The 15,262-nt window shown below is 47.7% G+C and overlaps 1 protein-coding gene across 1 annotated transcript in view; it reads left to right on the plus strand.

Annotated features, from left to right (window-relative positions):
• LOC111974070 (furin-like) overlaps positions 1 to 15,262 on the plus strand; it is a 97,418-nt gene that overhangs the window by 80,729 nt on the left and 1,427 nt on the right. The window contains 9 exon segments of the mRNA XM_070447320.1: positions 4,507 to 4,595; positions 6,789 to 6,961; positions 8,711 to 8,923; positions 10,353 to 10,453; position 11,035; positions 11,315 to 11,418; positions 11,785 to 11,898; positions 14,896 to 15,075; positions 15,160 to 15,255. Of these exon segments, the coding sequence (XP_070303421.1) occupies positions 4,507 to 4,595; positions 6,789 to 6,961; positions 8,711 to 8,923; positions 10,353 to 10,453; position 11,035; positions 11,315 to 11,418; positions 11,785 to 11,898; positions 14,896 to 15,075; positions 15,160 to 15,255 (1,071 nt within the window).

Consider the following 15,262-nt stretch of genomic DNA (forward strand, 5'->3'; position numbering starts at 1 on the left):
AGTGGGCAGCAGCTACGAAGGCGGCGGAGTGGGCAGCAGCTACGAAGGCGGCGGAGGGGCAGCAGCTACGAAGGCGGCGGAGTGGGCAGCAGCTACGAAGGCGGCGGAGTGGGCAGCAGCTACGAAGGCGGCGGAGTGGGCAGCAGCTACGAAGGTGGCAGCTACCTTTTAAAAAAATCCAGCACATATGCAGAGATCTTTAGCCACAGCAAATCGGGTTTCCAGAAAATCTGGAACCGGAGCCACTGTATTTTTAACCTKAAATATGAGACGTGTGTATGAAGRTCCGAGAGGGTTAATAAACATTGTTATTCGACATGCCTGTAACAGATGGTCCAGGGATTGGATCAGAGCTGATCTCATTACGAACAGTAACCGTTGAATAAAACTGAAGGGATAACTATAATCTATTACTGATGATGCACCTCCTCTCTACATGCTGTAGTTTATATCATACCAGCACGGTGTGATTGAGTCTTTGTGTTGAACGTGAGTGTCAGTGTATTCTTTCATGAAATATAAGATGGAGGCCGACCTACTCACATGAATCAGTGTCTGATCCCAGGGAAGTACATTTAGTTCATCTATATTATATATCATTGATGGTTGTTTTATGGAAGGCGTTTAACTGCACACTTTACAGCAGTAATATAAAGTAGAGTTTCTGTCCTCTGGTCTGTGACTGATGGTAAATGAGTCTGCCAGTGTGTCAGATCAGTCCAGACTGTCAGTGAGACGTGTCAGGGGGATATTAAGGCTCTTCGATGTTAATTTATCTCACTGTGACTTGATGATGAAAGATGCCCTCCTCCCCTGTGTGAGTGAGAGACGTCACTTTGTTCTGCCAGAGTGGAGCYCAGTGTGTTTTGATAGGCCAATTCATCTGAGTCCCCTCGTATAGCCTACACCAGAGCTCTGCTCAGTAACAACCTCTGTAACCACACCACAAGGTTGGGTTCAATCCCATGTCAATGCCAGGCTGAGGCAATGCAGGAAATCGAATCAATTGAAATTCAATTTGGCTGCAGGTAGCCTAGTGGTTATGAGCATTGGGCCAGTAACCAAAAGGTCGCTGGTTCGAATCCCTGAGCCGACTAGGTGAAACATCTGTCAATGTGCCCTTGAGCAGGACACTTAACCCTATTTGCTCCTGTAAGTCACTCTGGATAAGTGACTAAAAATGTCAAATGTAAACCGTACATTGTCATAGATAATCTTGGGAATGTTCTGTTTGTTTTTGTGCTTCCATTGGATCAGGAAATGAGTTGGAATTGACCTTGACTCTGGCCAGCTGGTTGAACCCCCAGTGGTTATTAGGCTGGAAGCCTGGAACATAGTATAACAGAGTTCCACTTACCTTCAGAGTTACAGATACGGAACGAGCAGTTCATGCTTGAAAACCCATAAATGTCGGCGAGTTAAAGTAGTTCTGCATGCACGAGTGTGCCTAAATACCTCTACAGCGATATGAGAGACAAATCAACAACTACAGGAAGCATTTGGTTGCAGCTAAAGGTGGCACAACCAGTTAGTGTAYGGGGGAAGTTTCGTCGGGGCATGGACTCTACAAGGTATCGAAAGCTTTCCACAGGAATTCTGGTCCATGTTGACACAATTGTGGGAAGCAGTGTCAAGTTGGCTAGATGTCCTTTGGGTAGTGGACCATTCTTGATACACACGGGAAACTGTTGTGTGAAAAACCCAGCAGCGCTGCAGTTCTTGACACAAACCGGTATGCCTGGCACCTACTACCATAACCCATTCAAAGGCACTTAAATCTTTTGTCTTGRACATTCACCCTCATACACAATCACAATCCATGTCTCAATTGTCTCATGGCTTAAAAATATTTCTTTAACCTGTCTCCTCCACTTAATTTACACGAATTTAAGTGGATTTAACAAGTGACAAGGCATTATAGCTTTTACATGGTCAGTCTGTCTGTACATTCCTCCATTACAGAAGACTTCACAAACCATTTCTTCAGGAGATTTCATCAGCAGTTCCAGCACCTCCAAAAGCCCACTTTCATCCTTAACCCCCAGACTAGACCAGACTGGATGACCGTGGCATGTTTGCTTTGATCCCTCTCCATTGGAGCAGCAACCCACAGTCTGTAAAGGCCCACTCACTCGGAGGAATTGATTTATGGGCTGTTGACCCGACCATTTATGTCCTCCACATTCTCTGAATGAGGAGGTCAGATAAGCACATTGTGTGGCTCTGAGATGCACTGCTACTGTCCTGCGTTGCTGGCCAGTCGACACGCCACCATTGTGTGATTCCTGATCCTGGGATGTCTTGCAACACGAGAGACGCCAAATGGTCTCCTGGATAATTTCCAACCTTTTTAGAAATGTTCGTACACCTTTTAGTGGTGCAAATAGATCAAAATGCACTTGTCTRGTGGAAAGAACATTTTGCATCAAAAGGATCGCACATCTTAGATTCTGGAAGATGTTCAGATTGGGATATTTTCCGCATCCTTTGATTTTACCCTAGCAACATCACATGCCAGAAGAATTTGTCAGATAGATCTAGGTGGATATGTATTTGTCAGAGGCAGATATGAATGGGATCAAGACAGACTGGTGTTATAAGCTTGGGCTTGCCCTACATCCTTTCAGACATCTGAGCTGTGCCTTATCTGCTGCATCGCTGGCCTGCTTTCCTACCGCTACAAAGGGATGGATCACTTACAAACACTGCCTGGGCAGAGACTAACATACCTGCCCTGGTATGAAAGTGGAGATTAAGTTCATTGCCGATCTTCCATTGTCAGTTCACACTAGCGGTGTACTAGCTGCCAGCCTACATGTGTGTGGGTGTGTTTTCGCTTACCTTTGTCGTGTGTGTACAAGAGAGAGAGCGTGTGTGCGTCATTCTTTTAGATGTGTTCTTCGCTTCAGATCTGGTCTTCATGACCCAGTTTTCTTTGAATTGCCTCTACACATTCTACCCTTCACCATTCAAGCATGTCGTTAAAAGGCCCTCTGGTCCTGCAGTTAATCCAGGTCCCATGACACTTGTTAGTGGGACATTGAGCACTCAGGGGTAACTCTGACATTAACCTTTGACCTGCAGCTCATAGCCGCGTCTAAAGAGATCTCCAATGGATTGGTTGATCCACTGCCACAGTGCAGKGCTCTCTGATCCTCTTGTTTAACGGGGTCTGGTCTCCGCACTGTGGGTTTAATGAAGGGAATACATTAGCCTAGCCTAACGCCCATCAGTCAGTCCTGGAGAAATTAGGTTAAAGTGTTGCAGAGGTTGTTTGAGTACAGCTGACCCCCAGAATTAAATGGCAGTTACTAGACGTCCCACTATAAGACAGGTACTAGAGGCGTTAAGTCCCTTTCATATTCTTTAATTGCTCATCGAGGTGTATCGCTAACAGTTTGCATATGCTGCTGCTTTCATAGAGCTATGGTGTCTCAGTGCTCCATAGAGCCACATGCTGAGACCACATGCAAGTTATCAATGGAGGATATCAGTCTCTCTTAGCCCACTGGGGTATTTCCCCTGGGCTATGATAGAACACCATAGTACTGGTTTATTTTCTCTGCTTGAATGGGAGCCTGCTGGCTGGGCTGTGTTCTTGGGCAGTGTAGCTGCTCTCTGCTTATCTGGTGTATCCTAACCCTGGCATTATCCGCTCCCACTGATTGTCCTGCGATCCGCTTGGGAGCCGGTGGTTTGGAGGACTTTTAGTGTCCGTGTCCATCCGGTGGAGATGAACGAGCGGCGGAATGAACCTGACTGGAATGTGGTGGGCCACATTCTCCACCGATCTCCTGCAGTGCTGAGAGGGAGAGATCAAATCGGAGAGGACCAGACCTTGTGGAAATGGCAAATCTAATTTGTTTCCCCCATCGTAAGATGGTAGCATGTCAGCTCATTTTGCCTTTCCTTGCTGCCGGCAGGCCCCGCGGCCCCAGACTCAAGGTCAGGCCTGCTGGAAGGGCACAGTCTGTTTCATGACCCACGCTCACTGACTGACTGACTGACTGACTGACTGACTGACTGACTGACTGACTGACTGACTGTTTTCCTCTGGGCTACAACCAAGTCGGAACAGCTGAGAGGCAGCTAGAGCCAAGGACTTYTCTACATGAGTTAGTTTTTTGTCGATGGTTATCTTAGACCACAGTATCGCAGGGAGTGCATTCCTACACAACCTCCTGTATCTGTTAATTTACTCTCTGCAAGAGCTCTATTCATAGATAATGCACACTGCCTGGAGACAATTATGTCATTTGTAGCTAATGTACACTGTGTTTATATGGGTAAATCACATCAAAATGAGGACTTACATTCCCCCCCGTTCTCTCTCTCTCTCGTTCGTTCTTTCTATCTCTCTCGTTCGTTCTTTCTATCTCTCTCGTTCGTTCTTTCTATCTATCTCTCTCGTTCGTTCTTTCTATCTCGTTCGTTCTTTCTCTCGTTCGCTCTCGTTCGTTCTTTCTCTCTCTCGTTCGTTTTCTCTTTCTCTCTTTCTCCCTCCAGGCATGGGACTCGTTGTGCAGGTGAGGTGGCAGCGATGGCCAACAATGGGATCTGTGGAGTCGGGGTTGCCTACAACGCCAAGATTGGAGGTACAGTACCGTAGAACAGAGGGTGATTGATGTCATCTTTCTGTGTTTCTCCTCCATTTTATCTTTCAATTCTTCACGTTTTCAGACTGCTTAAACAGCTGAAATACCCATGTGTGCTGCCTCCGTACTATTCTGAGCTCAGTTTGAGCGGGAGTTGCTCAAGGGTAACTCTTCCTCCACTTCTGGCCTGAGATGACAGGGAGGCTCTATGAACATTAGTTGTGTGTGTGAGATAATCTGCGTGCAGCGTGGCTCCTCTGAGTCCATGCCTCAGTGTAAGCGTGTGTAATCCCTTTAATTAGAGCCATCTCTTTTATCCAGTCAGTTCATGCTCTCATCTCATTACCCCTCTGCATGTTTTATCTCTCCATGCCGCTGCATGTTTCCAGCTGTCACAGCCRGGCTAAATCCAACGCATYGTTTTAGTCCTTATTGGTCACATCCAATAGCTGCCTGCCGCCACTTCTCTACTGTCTCATTTAAACCATGAACACACAMACAAGTCTTATTCGGTTAGTTGAAAAATGAAGTCTGCAGAAGTTTTAACAGTGTGTGCCTCCTGCATTCAGCCTCTTCAGCACGACTACTTCCTTTATTAAGGTAGACTCCACACTGGGCAGTGATTAAACAGTCTGCCTTGGAACCTGAGTGTTAATGAGATGGTTAATGAGCAGCAGCTTCTGCTCACCTTCCCCACTCAGAGGACAGAAACTTTCTGACCAACCACAGTCCTTCCAAGACTGCAGCAAGGTTGCCCTGTCGGGCGTAAAGGAGAGTGAAGCAGAGGAACAGCAGGCCGTGTGTGCATGTGTGCGTGTGTGTGTGGGTGCGTGCGTGACCAACCCGCAGGTTTGGCCCAGTCCGGCAGCTGCCTGTTAATAAGTGAGTAGTACCCACTTCTAGAAAGAAATATTTGAATTCTAGAAAGGCAATACTGTAGAGGGCCTATTGCACTGCCACTCTACCAGCTCTCATACCATACACACCTACAGACACACAACTATGTCTTACTATACATGTGAGGACTTTTTGGGGACCAACAATTGATTCCCATTCAAAATCTTATTTTACCCCTAACCCTAAACATAACCGCTAACCCTAATTCTAAACCTAACCCCTAAACCTAAAATACCTTTTTTTACAAGTGAGGACAAGCAAAATGTCCTCACTTCTCTGAATTGTATGGTTTATTATTCTTGTGAGAACTTCTGGTACTCACAAGTATAGTAAAGTGTGTGTGTGAGTGTGTGTGTATGTGCGCGTGCGCACACACGCATACAGGGAGAGATTAATCTAATTTCCTATCACTCTATGGCAGTGACTACAAATGAAAGGCAGGTCTTTGTCATCCTACCAGAAATCCTACCACTATTCCAGAGCACAAACTGTAAGCTCAAGCTTTGACCTTAAGATTTAGAAAGCTGTATTGGCTTCAACCTACCTATAGAAGAATCCCTGTGTGTTGGTGGGGGTAAGGGGTTGCAGGTATTGGAGATAATGGGCTATCTCCTCCCTATAAAACTATTTGCTCGTTTCGTTCTGAGCTCTACGGGAACCCTGAGTCAGTGCCCTCACAGCTGGATGCCTTTGGAGAACTTCAAAGGGATGAACTTTGTTTGTTTACTTTAACCAGTATGAGAGCAGTATGGAGTAACTTGACCCTCCATGCATCAAAGCAGCCAACGCGTTTGTTTTGAAGATGTCTGCCTTCGATTTCTCAGCTTTCTGTCTGCTGGGCTGGGATGGGGGTGRGGAGAGAAAGAGGATGAGGAGGCTCCGAAAAGTGCCCTGGAGGCTGGCGCTAGAAAACATTCTAAATTAAATTCAGAATCGATGGCTTTAATATACAAAAAGTGCTGGCATATCCCAATTCAAGTGTCCTTCTTCTGCAGAYGGGATTTGTGCAACGCAATGTCCACCCGGATTCAAACTGCATCTGTTTTCTGGGGAGGGAAACAGAATGTTCTCATTTATCACCTGTAAACGAACCTTCAGTATCAGAGCTTCTTCAGATCTAAGGCTTATTTATCACCAACTCTGCTGCTGACTGTTTTTTTCTTCTTCTGTGGAACACTTCCTACCAGTGGCTTTGGTATTTGAGTTTAACCTCACCTGCATTTCTCTTCAAAGAAAAGGAGTAGATGATTATCAGATCAAATGTGTACAAATTTGTATGTGTTGACYTGTGTGAAGGAGTGCGTATGCTGGACGGCGAGGTGACCGACGTGGTGGAGGCCCAGTCTCTCAGTCTGAACCCACAGCACATCCACATCTACAGTGCRAGCTGGGGSCCKGAGGATGATGGGAAGACGGTGGATGGGCCCGCCAAGCTCGCCAAGGAGGCCTTTCTGCGCGGAGTGACCGAGGTGTGTGTAAATATCGGTGTGTTTTGGGCCTCAGATGTGTGCCGCGTTCCACCATTTCTATGTGCCCCATAAAAATCAATAGTTTGTGGGTGACTTCCTCTACACACAGGCAGTAATTATGTAGTAAACTATTCAACCATTTTGAAGGACAAAGGTGGCTTGAACAACGCAAGCASACTTTTTGACCCTGACGATTATGAATGGGGAAATTTGATTTGGTCGCAGTGGAAGTATCAGGCTTCCAGTAAGGATAAAAAAATAAATGTCCTGAAAAAATAATATAGGAAAAATAATCCTCAATACAAAGCACTGAAAATATTGTACATTCATAACCACCAAAAGTGCACTTTACACAATAATTTCCCTTCACAGTACCACAATTGTAGAAATGATTTCAGAATCTGAGTGGGAAGATATTTGTGTTATGATAATATCTCAATAAAAAGCCATTGAACTCAGGTGCAGATTTTCTTCTGCATGTGAAATGCAAACGGATGTAAATAGTTCATGGGGCTTTAACGTTAGTGTGGCAGGATTCAGAGAGACCGAAGTCTTAGCTACAGCTCCTTCGTCTCGCATGGGCATCCGGGCAGAGCATTGGCATACTGCCAACCCTGAGACGTTACCGCTCACTGTGTGTGTGTGTGTGTGTGAGAGAGTGTGTGAGAGAGAGAGAGAGGGAGTGTATGAGAGCTTATGAGAGAGAGACTATTGCTTTTAGGCATTTTGATAGCTATTTAAAGAGCAGGATGGTGAATGGTCCTGGTTTTTAGTGTCAATATGAAACAGTAGCTGGTTTGCTGAAGGCTGTGTCTTTAATGGGCTTCTTACTGTATACAGTCTCCACCAAACAAAAATGTGATTACCAATGCTTTCAGGCCATACTATAGTTAAGCAATAAGTCATGAGAGGGTGTGTATAGTCTTTGTATGTGTGGGAGTCCAGGGAGTGTGGCAGYTGTGTACAGTGCATGACTGAGTGGAGGGAACAGTAAGCATCAAGACTGCAGACGTATAGGGTCCATATGCCAGGCTCTCTGTAGTGTACACATGGGAGCCTGCATCCATCTGATCCCAGCTCTAAGGGTAAGAGGGTGTGAGAGAGCCAGTCATAAAGCATTGAGCCGAGCCACAGAGAGCCATTCAAACAAAGAAACATCAGATCTTATGGGGTAAACCGCATCTGAGGGCCGTTACTGGTGCCCTGTCTGCCTCCCTTTTTATTACAGGCCTGTCAAATAAAAAGTATATGGCATGTAAACACATACTATTCTATAGGGAGCCATGGCATCAMCAGTAGCTCCAGTCTGTTGTTTACACTGTTCATGATGGTTGCGTGTGACYGTCAATGTGGAGAGGCTGCACAATGGAGCATTCTGTGGGACTTTGATATTTATTCACTGTGAATGCTGAATAGCACAGATAATGTATTGCTCCGYGGTTGTCCCTGTTGTATTGTGGCCGTGGTACATTAAAGCTCTTTGGATTCAAAGCGTCTGAGTGATCACACYGTCTTGTGATGTATGGATGAGCTGAGGCAGGCCTTTCAGAGATGGACCCTGTAAAGAGTTGTGCTGTAGTATCAATGGGAATCTAATTTAGATTGAATGACACCGTGTTCCCCTCTTTCATAAGCTGTGCCACACCAAGATACACATGCATGTGGTCATGTACGTCAGAAAGGCCTGTCTAGAAGCCTTGTGGTTGTCTAGGTTTGTTATTGACTCTGTTTTGTCTCTCCCTCCTCTAGGGTCGTGGGGGCCTGGGCTCCATCTTTGTGTGGGCGTCAGGGAACGGCGGGCGTGAGAAGGACAGCTGTAACTGTGACGGCTACACCAACAGCATCTACACCCTGTCCATCAGCAGCTCCACCCAGAACGGCAATGTGCCCTGGTACAGCGAGGCCTGRTCCTCCACCCTCGCCACAACCTACAGCTCTGGCAACCTCAACGAGAAACAGATAGTGAGTTCAGTAGACACGTGCTCACACACACACACACATAGTGGCAAACGGAGGGGGAAACACAGATTTTGATTAATAAACATACTGAACACACACTCTCATTCACTCCCAGTGTGAGCGTCATGGAGAGAACGGGAAGTATTCGTCTGTACAGTCTGAAAATAGGCATGTCAGAAAACATTAAACTGAGTGGTGGTGTGCATGCAGGGTGGAGGAGTGTGTGAGTCGGGGCTCCTGTCCTGTGAGAGTCTTGTGCTCTGTGGTTCCAGGGCCTCAGTGGTATTATGTTGCTAACTGCAATGGGAGATCACACAGCTTCCACTGAGCTTTGAAGAGGAGGAAGTCTATTTTACAGCATATTAGTCAGGGGAATGATGTGTGCTTCAGTGAGAAGTAAGAATGGATGGATAGAAACTTTTGATGTATAGCCAGGGTGATGTATAGAACCAGGTTGACTTGGCTCCTGGGATCCATAGAGTATCTCAGATGGTTGAATCCAGAGCCAAAGCACTAGTCCAGACTCTCTAGCTGTACTCTAGAGGTTTGAGCATTTCTGGATGTCCTTGTTAGCCTGTATCCTGTTGCACTTCTTTCTTATTTCTGTTGCACTTCTTTGTCAGTTTTCCAATTGGTTTTAGTGCTCCTGTAAGCCAGATGCTTACTAAACTGTTTGGTGCTTCAAGGCAGGTTTTGTATGTTCACTCTGGAGGAATGAGTTCTCACTGGCCTGCCTCAGACAGCCATAGCCTGCAGTCTTCTCACATTGAGCAGTGACACTCTCTCTTTCCCGCTTTCATTCTTTTCTCTCTCTTCATAAACTCACACTCTTTCCCACCCGCCCTCTGAGGCCCATTTGAATGAAGAACTGTAACTATTAAAATCCCATCTCCATGTCTCGCCCTTCCACAGACCGGTCCTCTCTCTCTCTCACTCACTCACTCACTCACTCACTCACTCACTCACTCACTCACTCACTCACTCACTCACTCACTCACACTCACTCTCTCACACACTCTCACACACACACACACACACACTCTCACACACTCTCACACACTCTCACACACACACACACACACACTCTCACAACACACGAGATGGAGGAAGGAGAGCCTCTCACTAGGAGAGATTACATTACAATACTGTATAATGGATGTTTCCCAACCTCTTGCCATGAGGCATGCTGTGCACACATGATTAATGAATTGGTGTATGTTTCAACATTCATGATTATCATGTTCACCATGTGTTTGAACATAAACATCTATCAAAGTAGATGGGGCTGAGTAGAATATATGACTTTTATAGTGTATAACTTGCTTCAATAAAAAGTAATTTATTTGCCCATATATTAGGTGTAAACATTTCGGCCCGGTATGGGCATTCATACTGAGCACCATATCTGACTATGAAACTCTCTTCCTGTCAGGTGACAACGGACCTCAGACAGAAGTGTACTGACACCCACACAGGCACCTCCGCCTCGGCTCCACTGGCTGCTGGGATCATCGCCCTCGCACTGGAAGCCAAGTGAGTGACTCTTACCACTGTCTCTTTCTGTGTCTCTGTCTCTTCTTTTGGTTGTCTCTGTTTGTCCCCTTCTTGTTCCCATTTTTCTCTCCCTGATCTTTCTCTCTCTGTTTCTCTCCTCCTTTGTGCATTTTTCTGTTCACAAATATTTGCCGTCTGAGCACACACACACACACACAACAGATGTCTCAGAAGTACGACTAACTCTTGGGGGAAGGAAACTGTCTTGTAATAATGCATTTGTGGATCAGAATAGATTAGTCAGTTATCTCCTATCATTCTGCTATGTACGTGTCATCAGCTCAGTACTGTAGTCTGGTTGGGGAACGGGGCACGTGTGACCGTTAAAAACCTCTGTAGTTCCTGTCCATTTAAAAAGTGGTCTGACTGTACTGCAGGGCTTTGACTTTCCCTTACAGTCAAAGCTGACCTTTAAGTAAAAAGAGAGCTGATGAGGTTTTAAACTCTGTGTCGCTGGGGTACTGTACACTATTGGACTCTGTTTTACTGTAGGATTTTACTGTTGCTCTGCTGGGTGGAACTGCAGTAACACAGGGTTTTATACGGAGAACAGAAGAGAGTGTGGGGAGAGGCAGAGATGAGACTGACAGAGGGGATCTCTGGTCTTTTTATCTTTTCAATGTGGTAACATTAAGCCGGAATGTTCAACTCTTCTTTGGGCACCTAATGCCATTTCCTTTGCAATCCAGTCGCTATGCATTGTGGTACAGTAGGATATGTTGTTGCTTGTTGTACTGTCTTCATAATCATGTTAAGGATATTTCAGAATCTGGTATCTTCTATATTGATGAAAGGTATGGTTGGTGTTTGTTTGTGTGTGTGTGTGTGTGCGTGTGTCAGTAAAACCTGACATGGAGGGACATGCAGCACTTGTCGTGGAGGACCTCTCATCCCGCCACCTCCCACCCAACGACTGGAATAACCAATGGGGTCGGCCGAAAAAGGTACAGCGAGGCGTCCCATTAGCTGAGCTCGGCTGACCATCATCATTCTCCGTGCCCTGCCAGTTGCACAATGGAGACTGATCTATATTGTATTTACATCAATTGATTTAAAGTTTGCCTACATTAAGCAATTAACAGAAAGTTCAGGGGAGAGGTTTTACTGGGCCACAGCAGGGTACATGCAATAATCTAATAGTGAGAGGCACTTATTGAGTTGGAACTGGAATCGTGATGAAGTAGCCTTTCAGCAGTCTGATATCGATCTTTCTTTTCTCTCTCTCTCTCTCTCGATCTCTCTCTCTCTCTCTCTCTCTCGATCTCTCTCTCTCTCGCCTCTCTCTCTCATCTTCTCACTCTCTCAGTGAGCCACTCATATGGGTAATGGTCTGCTTGATGCCAGTGCGATGTGGCCCTGGCTGAGAACTGGACCAACGTTGGGCCCCAGAAAGAATGTGTGCTGTCCATGGTGGCAGAGCCCAGGTGAGCTGCACACACACCTCTCTCTCTCTCACACTCACACTCTCACAACAGCTCCTACCGAACTCGACCTGTAATACCACTCACTGTTTGGCTGGCAGGAGTATCAGTACTAGCTTCATAGGGATTAATTGGTTTTGGGTAATAGTACATGTAACCTACCAGAGGTGATTAAACGTATAATAAAGCCTATGTTGATCCTTATTAGAAGATAGGATGCTTCAGATTGTGTGTGTGTGAGTGTTTCACATCTGGGGGGGGTCCGGCTGTGGAGTGATGTGGCTGGGTTTGTGATGTGCCGTAGGTGTGAGAGGTGCTCATGTGGGACCACAAGCTGTCAATACCTCAAGTGTGTTGACTGCACGTCATGTTTCTATTCTGATCAATGGCACGGAGGCCCATTGAAATATGCTTCTGCCTTGGGTTCTTGTGTGTGGTGGTAGGGTGATGATCTTCTGAGCCTGGGGGAGCATGTTTAAGGGAAATAATCACTTTCAGATGAAGTCTCTTCGCCTCTCTCTCTGTCTCTCTCTGTCTCTCTGCCTCTGCCTCTCTCATCTGGCCTCTTCTCCTGCCTCTCTCTCTCTCTGCCTCTCTCTCTCTGCTCCTCTCTCTCTCTCCTCTGGCCTCTCTCTCTTCTACTGCCCCTCTCTCTCTCTCTCTGCCTCTCTCTCTCTCCTCTCTCCTCTCTCTCTCCCTCTCTGCCTCTCATCTTCTCTTGCCCTCTCTGCCTCTCTTGGCCTCTCATCCTCTTGTCTCTCCTCTCACTGCGCCTCTCTGCCTCCTCTCTCTCTCCTTGCTCTCGTCGCTTGCCTCTCTACTCCTCCTCTCTGCCTCTCTTTTGCCTCTCTCTTCTGCGCTCTACTATCTGCCTCTCTCTGCCTCGCTCTCCTCTCTCTCTGCCTCGCTTACTGCATCTCTCTCTGCCTATACCTCTCTCTGCCTCTCCTCTCTCCTCTCTGCCTCTCTCTCCTCCCTCTCTGCCTCTCTTTGCCTCTCTCTCTCTCTCTGGCTCATTTCTCTCTCTATCTGCGCCCTCTCTGCCTCTCTCTCTCTCTCTCTCGCTCTGTGACCTCCTCTCTCCCTCTCTGCCTCTCTTTGCCCTTCTCATCGGCGCTCTCTATGCTCCTCTCCTCTGCCTCGGCATCTCTCTCTTCTGCCTCGCGTCTCCATCCTGCCTCATCCTCTCTCTCCTGCCCTCTCCTCGCTCTCTCTGCCTCTCTCTCTCTCCATTCTGCCTCTCTCGCGCTTATTTTCTCGTATCTGCCTCTCTCTGCTGCGCCCTCTACTCTGCCTCTTGCTCCTGCTCTCTCCGCCTCGCTCTCCTCTCCTCTCCTAGCTCCCTCCTCTCGCTCAGCTCTCTCATACTCTCCTCCTGACTCTCCTTGCATCTCGTCTGCCTCTCCCTCTCTCTGCTGCTTCTCATCTCTCTCTGGCCTCTCCTGCCTCTACCATCTCCTCTGCCTTCTCTCTCTGCTCTCTCTCTCTCGCTCTGCCTCTCCTTCTGCTCTGTCCCTGCTCTGTCTCTCTCTTCGCTCGCCTCTCTCTCTCCGTCTGCCTCTCGGCTCTGCTCTGCTCGTCTCGCTCTCGCTCTCTCTACTCGCTCTGCCTCCTCTCTCCTTTGCCTCGCTCTCTCTCTCCTCGCATTGCTCGGCTCTCTCTCTCTGCCCTTCTTCTCTCCGGCTCGGTCCTGCTCCGTCTGCCTCTCTCTCTGCCGCCTCTCTCTCTGCTCCTCTCTCTGCCTCTCTCTCTCGCCTCTCCTCTCTGCCTTCTCTATCTGCCTTTCTCTCCTCTGCCGATCTCTCTCTTCGTGCCTCTCTCCTCTCTGCCTCCTCTCTGCTCTCTCCTTTGCCTCTCTCTCCGCGTCTCGGCATCTCCTATCGCCTCTCTCTTCTGCCTCCCTCTGCCTCCTCTCTCATGCCTCTCTCTCTGCCTGCCTCTCTCTCTTCTCCCGCTCTGGCCTTCTCTCTCTTGCCTGGTTCAACCTCTGTTCACATAAAACTTCTTCCCTCCATGCCATCTCTCTCTCTCTCTCTCTCGCTCTGCCTCTCTCTCTCTCTGCCTCTCTGCTTCCATGTTCTCCACGCTTCCCTGGCTGTCTCTAGACCTCTGTCGATCTTTTACTCTTTCACCTCTTCCACTCCATCTTTCTGCTCCTTTGGTCTTGCTCTCTCTCTATCCCTCTCTCATTTTCTATCCCTCTCTCTCTGTTTTCCTCTCACACTTTCTCAATATCGCTCTTTCTCTCCCACTCTCTCCTGTCTTTAACCCTGCCTCTGCTACATACAGTAGCTGACAGGATCCCAGCCCTGTTGTATTCTCTCTGTACTGGTCCCCAGATCACAGCCTACCACTGGAGCCTGTGWTAAAGGTGTTAGTGACATGGTGTTTGTGCAGTGTGCATTGTACAGTACAAGAGGTTTRTAACATTTTAAGGGATTTAATTAGGAGGAAGCGGTGTGTTTTTACACCCAGTTCACTGATTACGGCCCGTATTTTCTATCAGCTGGGTGCCACAGCTTTTCTAAAGCCTCATGCCCTCCTCTCCCCCCACAGCCCTCCTCTCCTCCCCCTCCTCCTCTGGGTTCAGTTGTAGTGGATGTGTGTAAGCTGCTAAGCGGATTGGGGGGAGACGAGGGAGCCTGGTACTCTTCTCCTGTAGAGGACCGGGCTGCTGCAGGACCTGAGCTGCTAATCCTGTTTCAAGGCCGCAAACCCTYTGCCCTCAGCAGGCTCTCTCTCACACACTATTCTCTCTCTCACACACTAGTCCAGAGCAACAGTCACACCCTCATGCAGCATCACTCAGAGAACCATTATCGTCGCGCACACAGAATTGCTGTCACATGCTCACTCCCAGATGAGGCATCTTTCTCACTGACACCAGAAGCCAGCAACATGACAACACAAGCCACTCCAAGCCAATTTTCATCTTCAATAACTAAGCCGTCTTTGTGCAAATGTATGTATTTGGTCCATATATATGTTTATCTGTGTCAGGAACATTGGGAGCCACCTGCTGATCACCAAGACAGTGGACGGCTGTGTTGGGACAGCCAACCATGTGAGCTCCCTAGAACATGCCCAGGCCCAGCTCACCCTCTCCTACAACCGCAGGGGCAACCTGGGCATCTACCTGACCAGCCCACAGGGTACCCGCTCCACACTGCTCGCTCCCAGGTACGTATGTACGTACACACACACACACATACACACACACACACACACCTTGTATTACATACCTCCTGTCTCTCCCCTCTGCAGGCCGCATGACTACTCGTCAGAGGGCTTTAATGACTGGGCTTTCATGACCACACACTCCTGGGATGAGGACCCCCGGGGGGAGTGGACCCTGGAGATGGTAAAC

Source organism: Salvelinus sp. IW2-2015, linkage group LG15, assembly GCF_002910315.2.
Source record: "Salvelinus sp. IW2-2015 linkage group LG15, ASM291031v2, whole genome shotgun sequence".
Taxonomy (NCBI): domain Eukaryota; kingdom Metazoa; phylum Chordata; class Actinopteri; order Salmoniformes; family Salmonidae; genus Salvelinus; species Salvelinus sp. IW2-2015.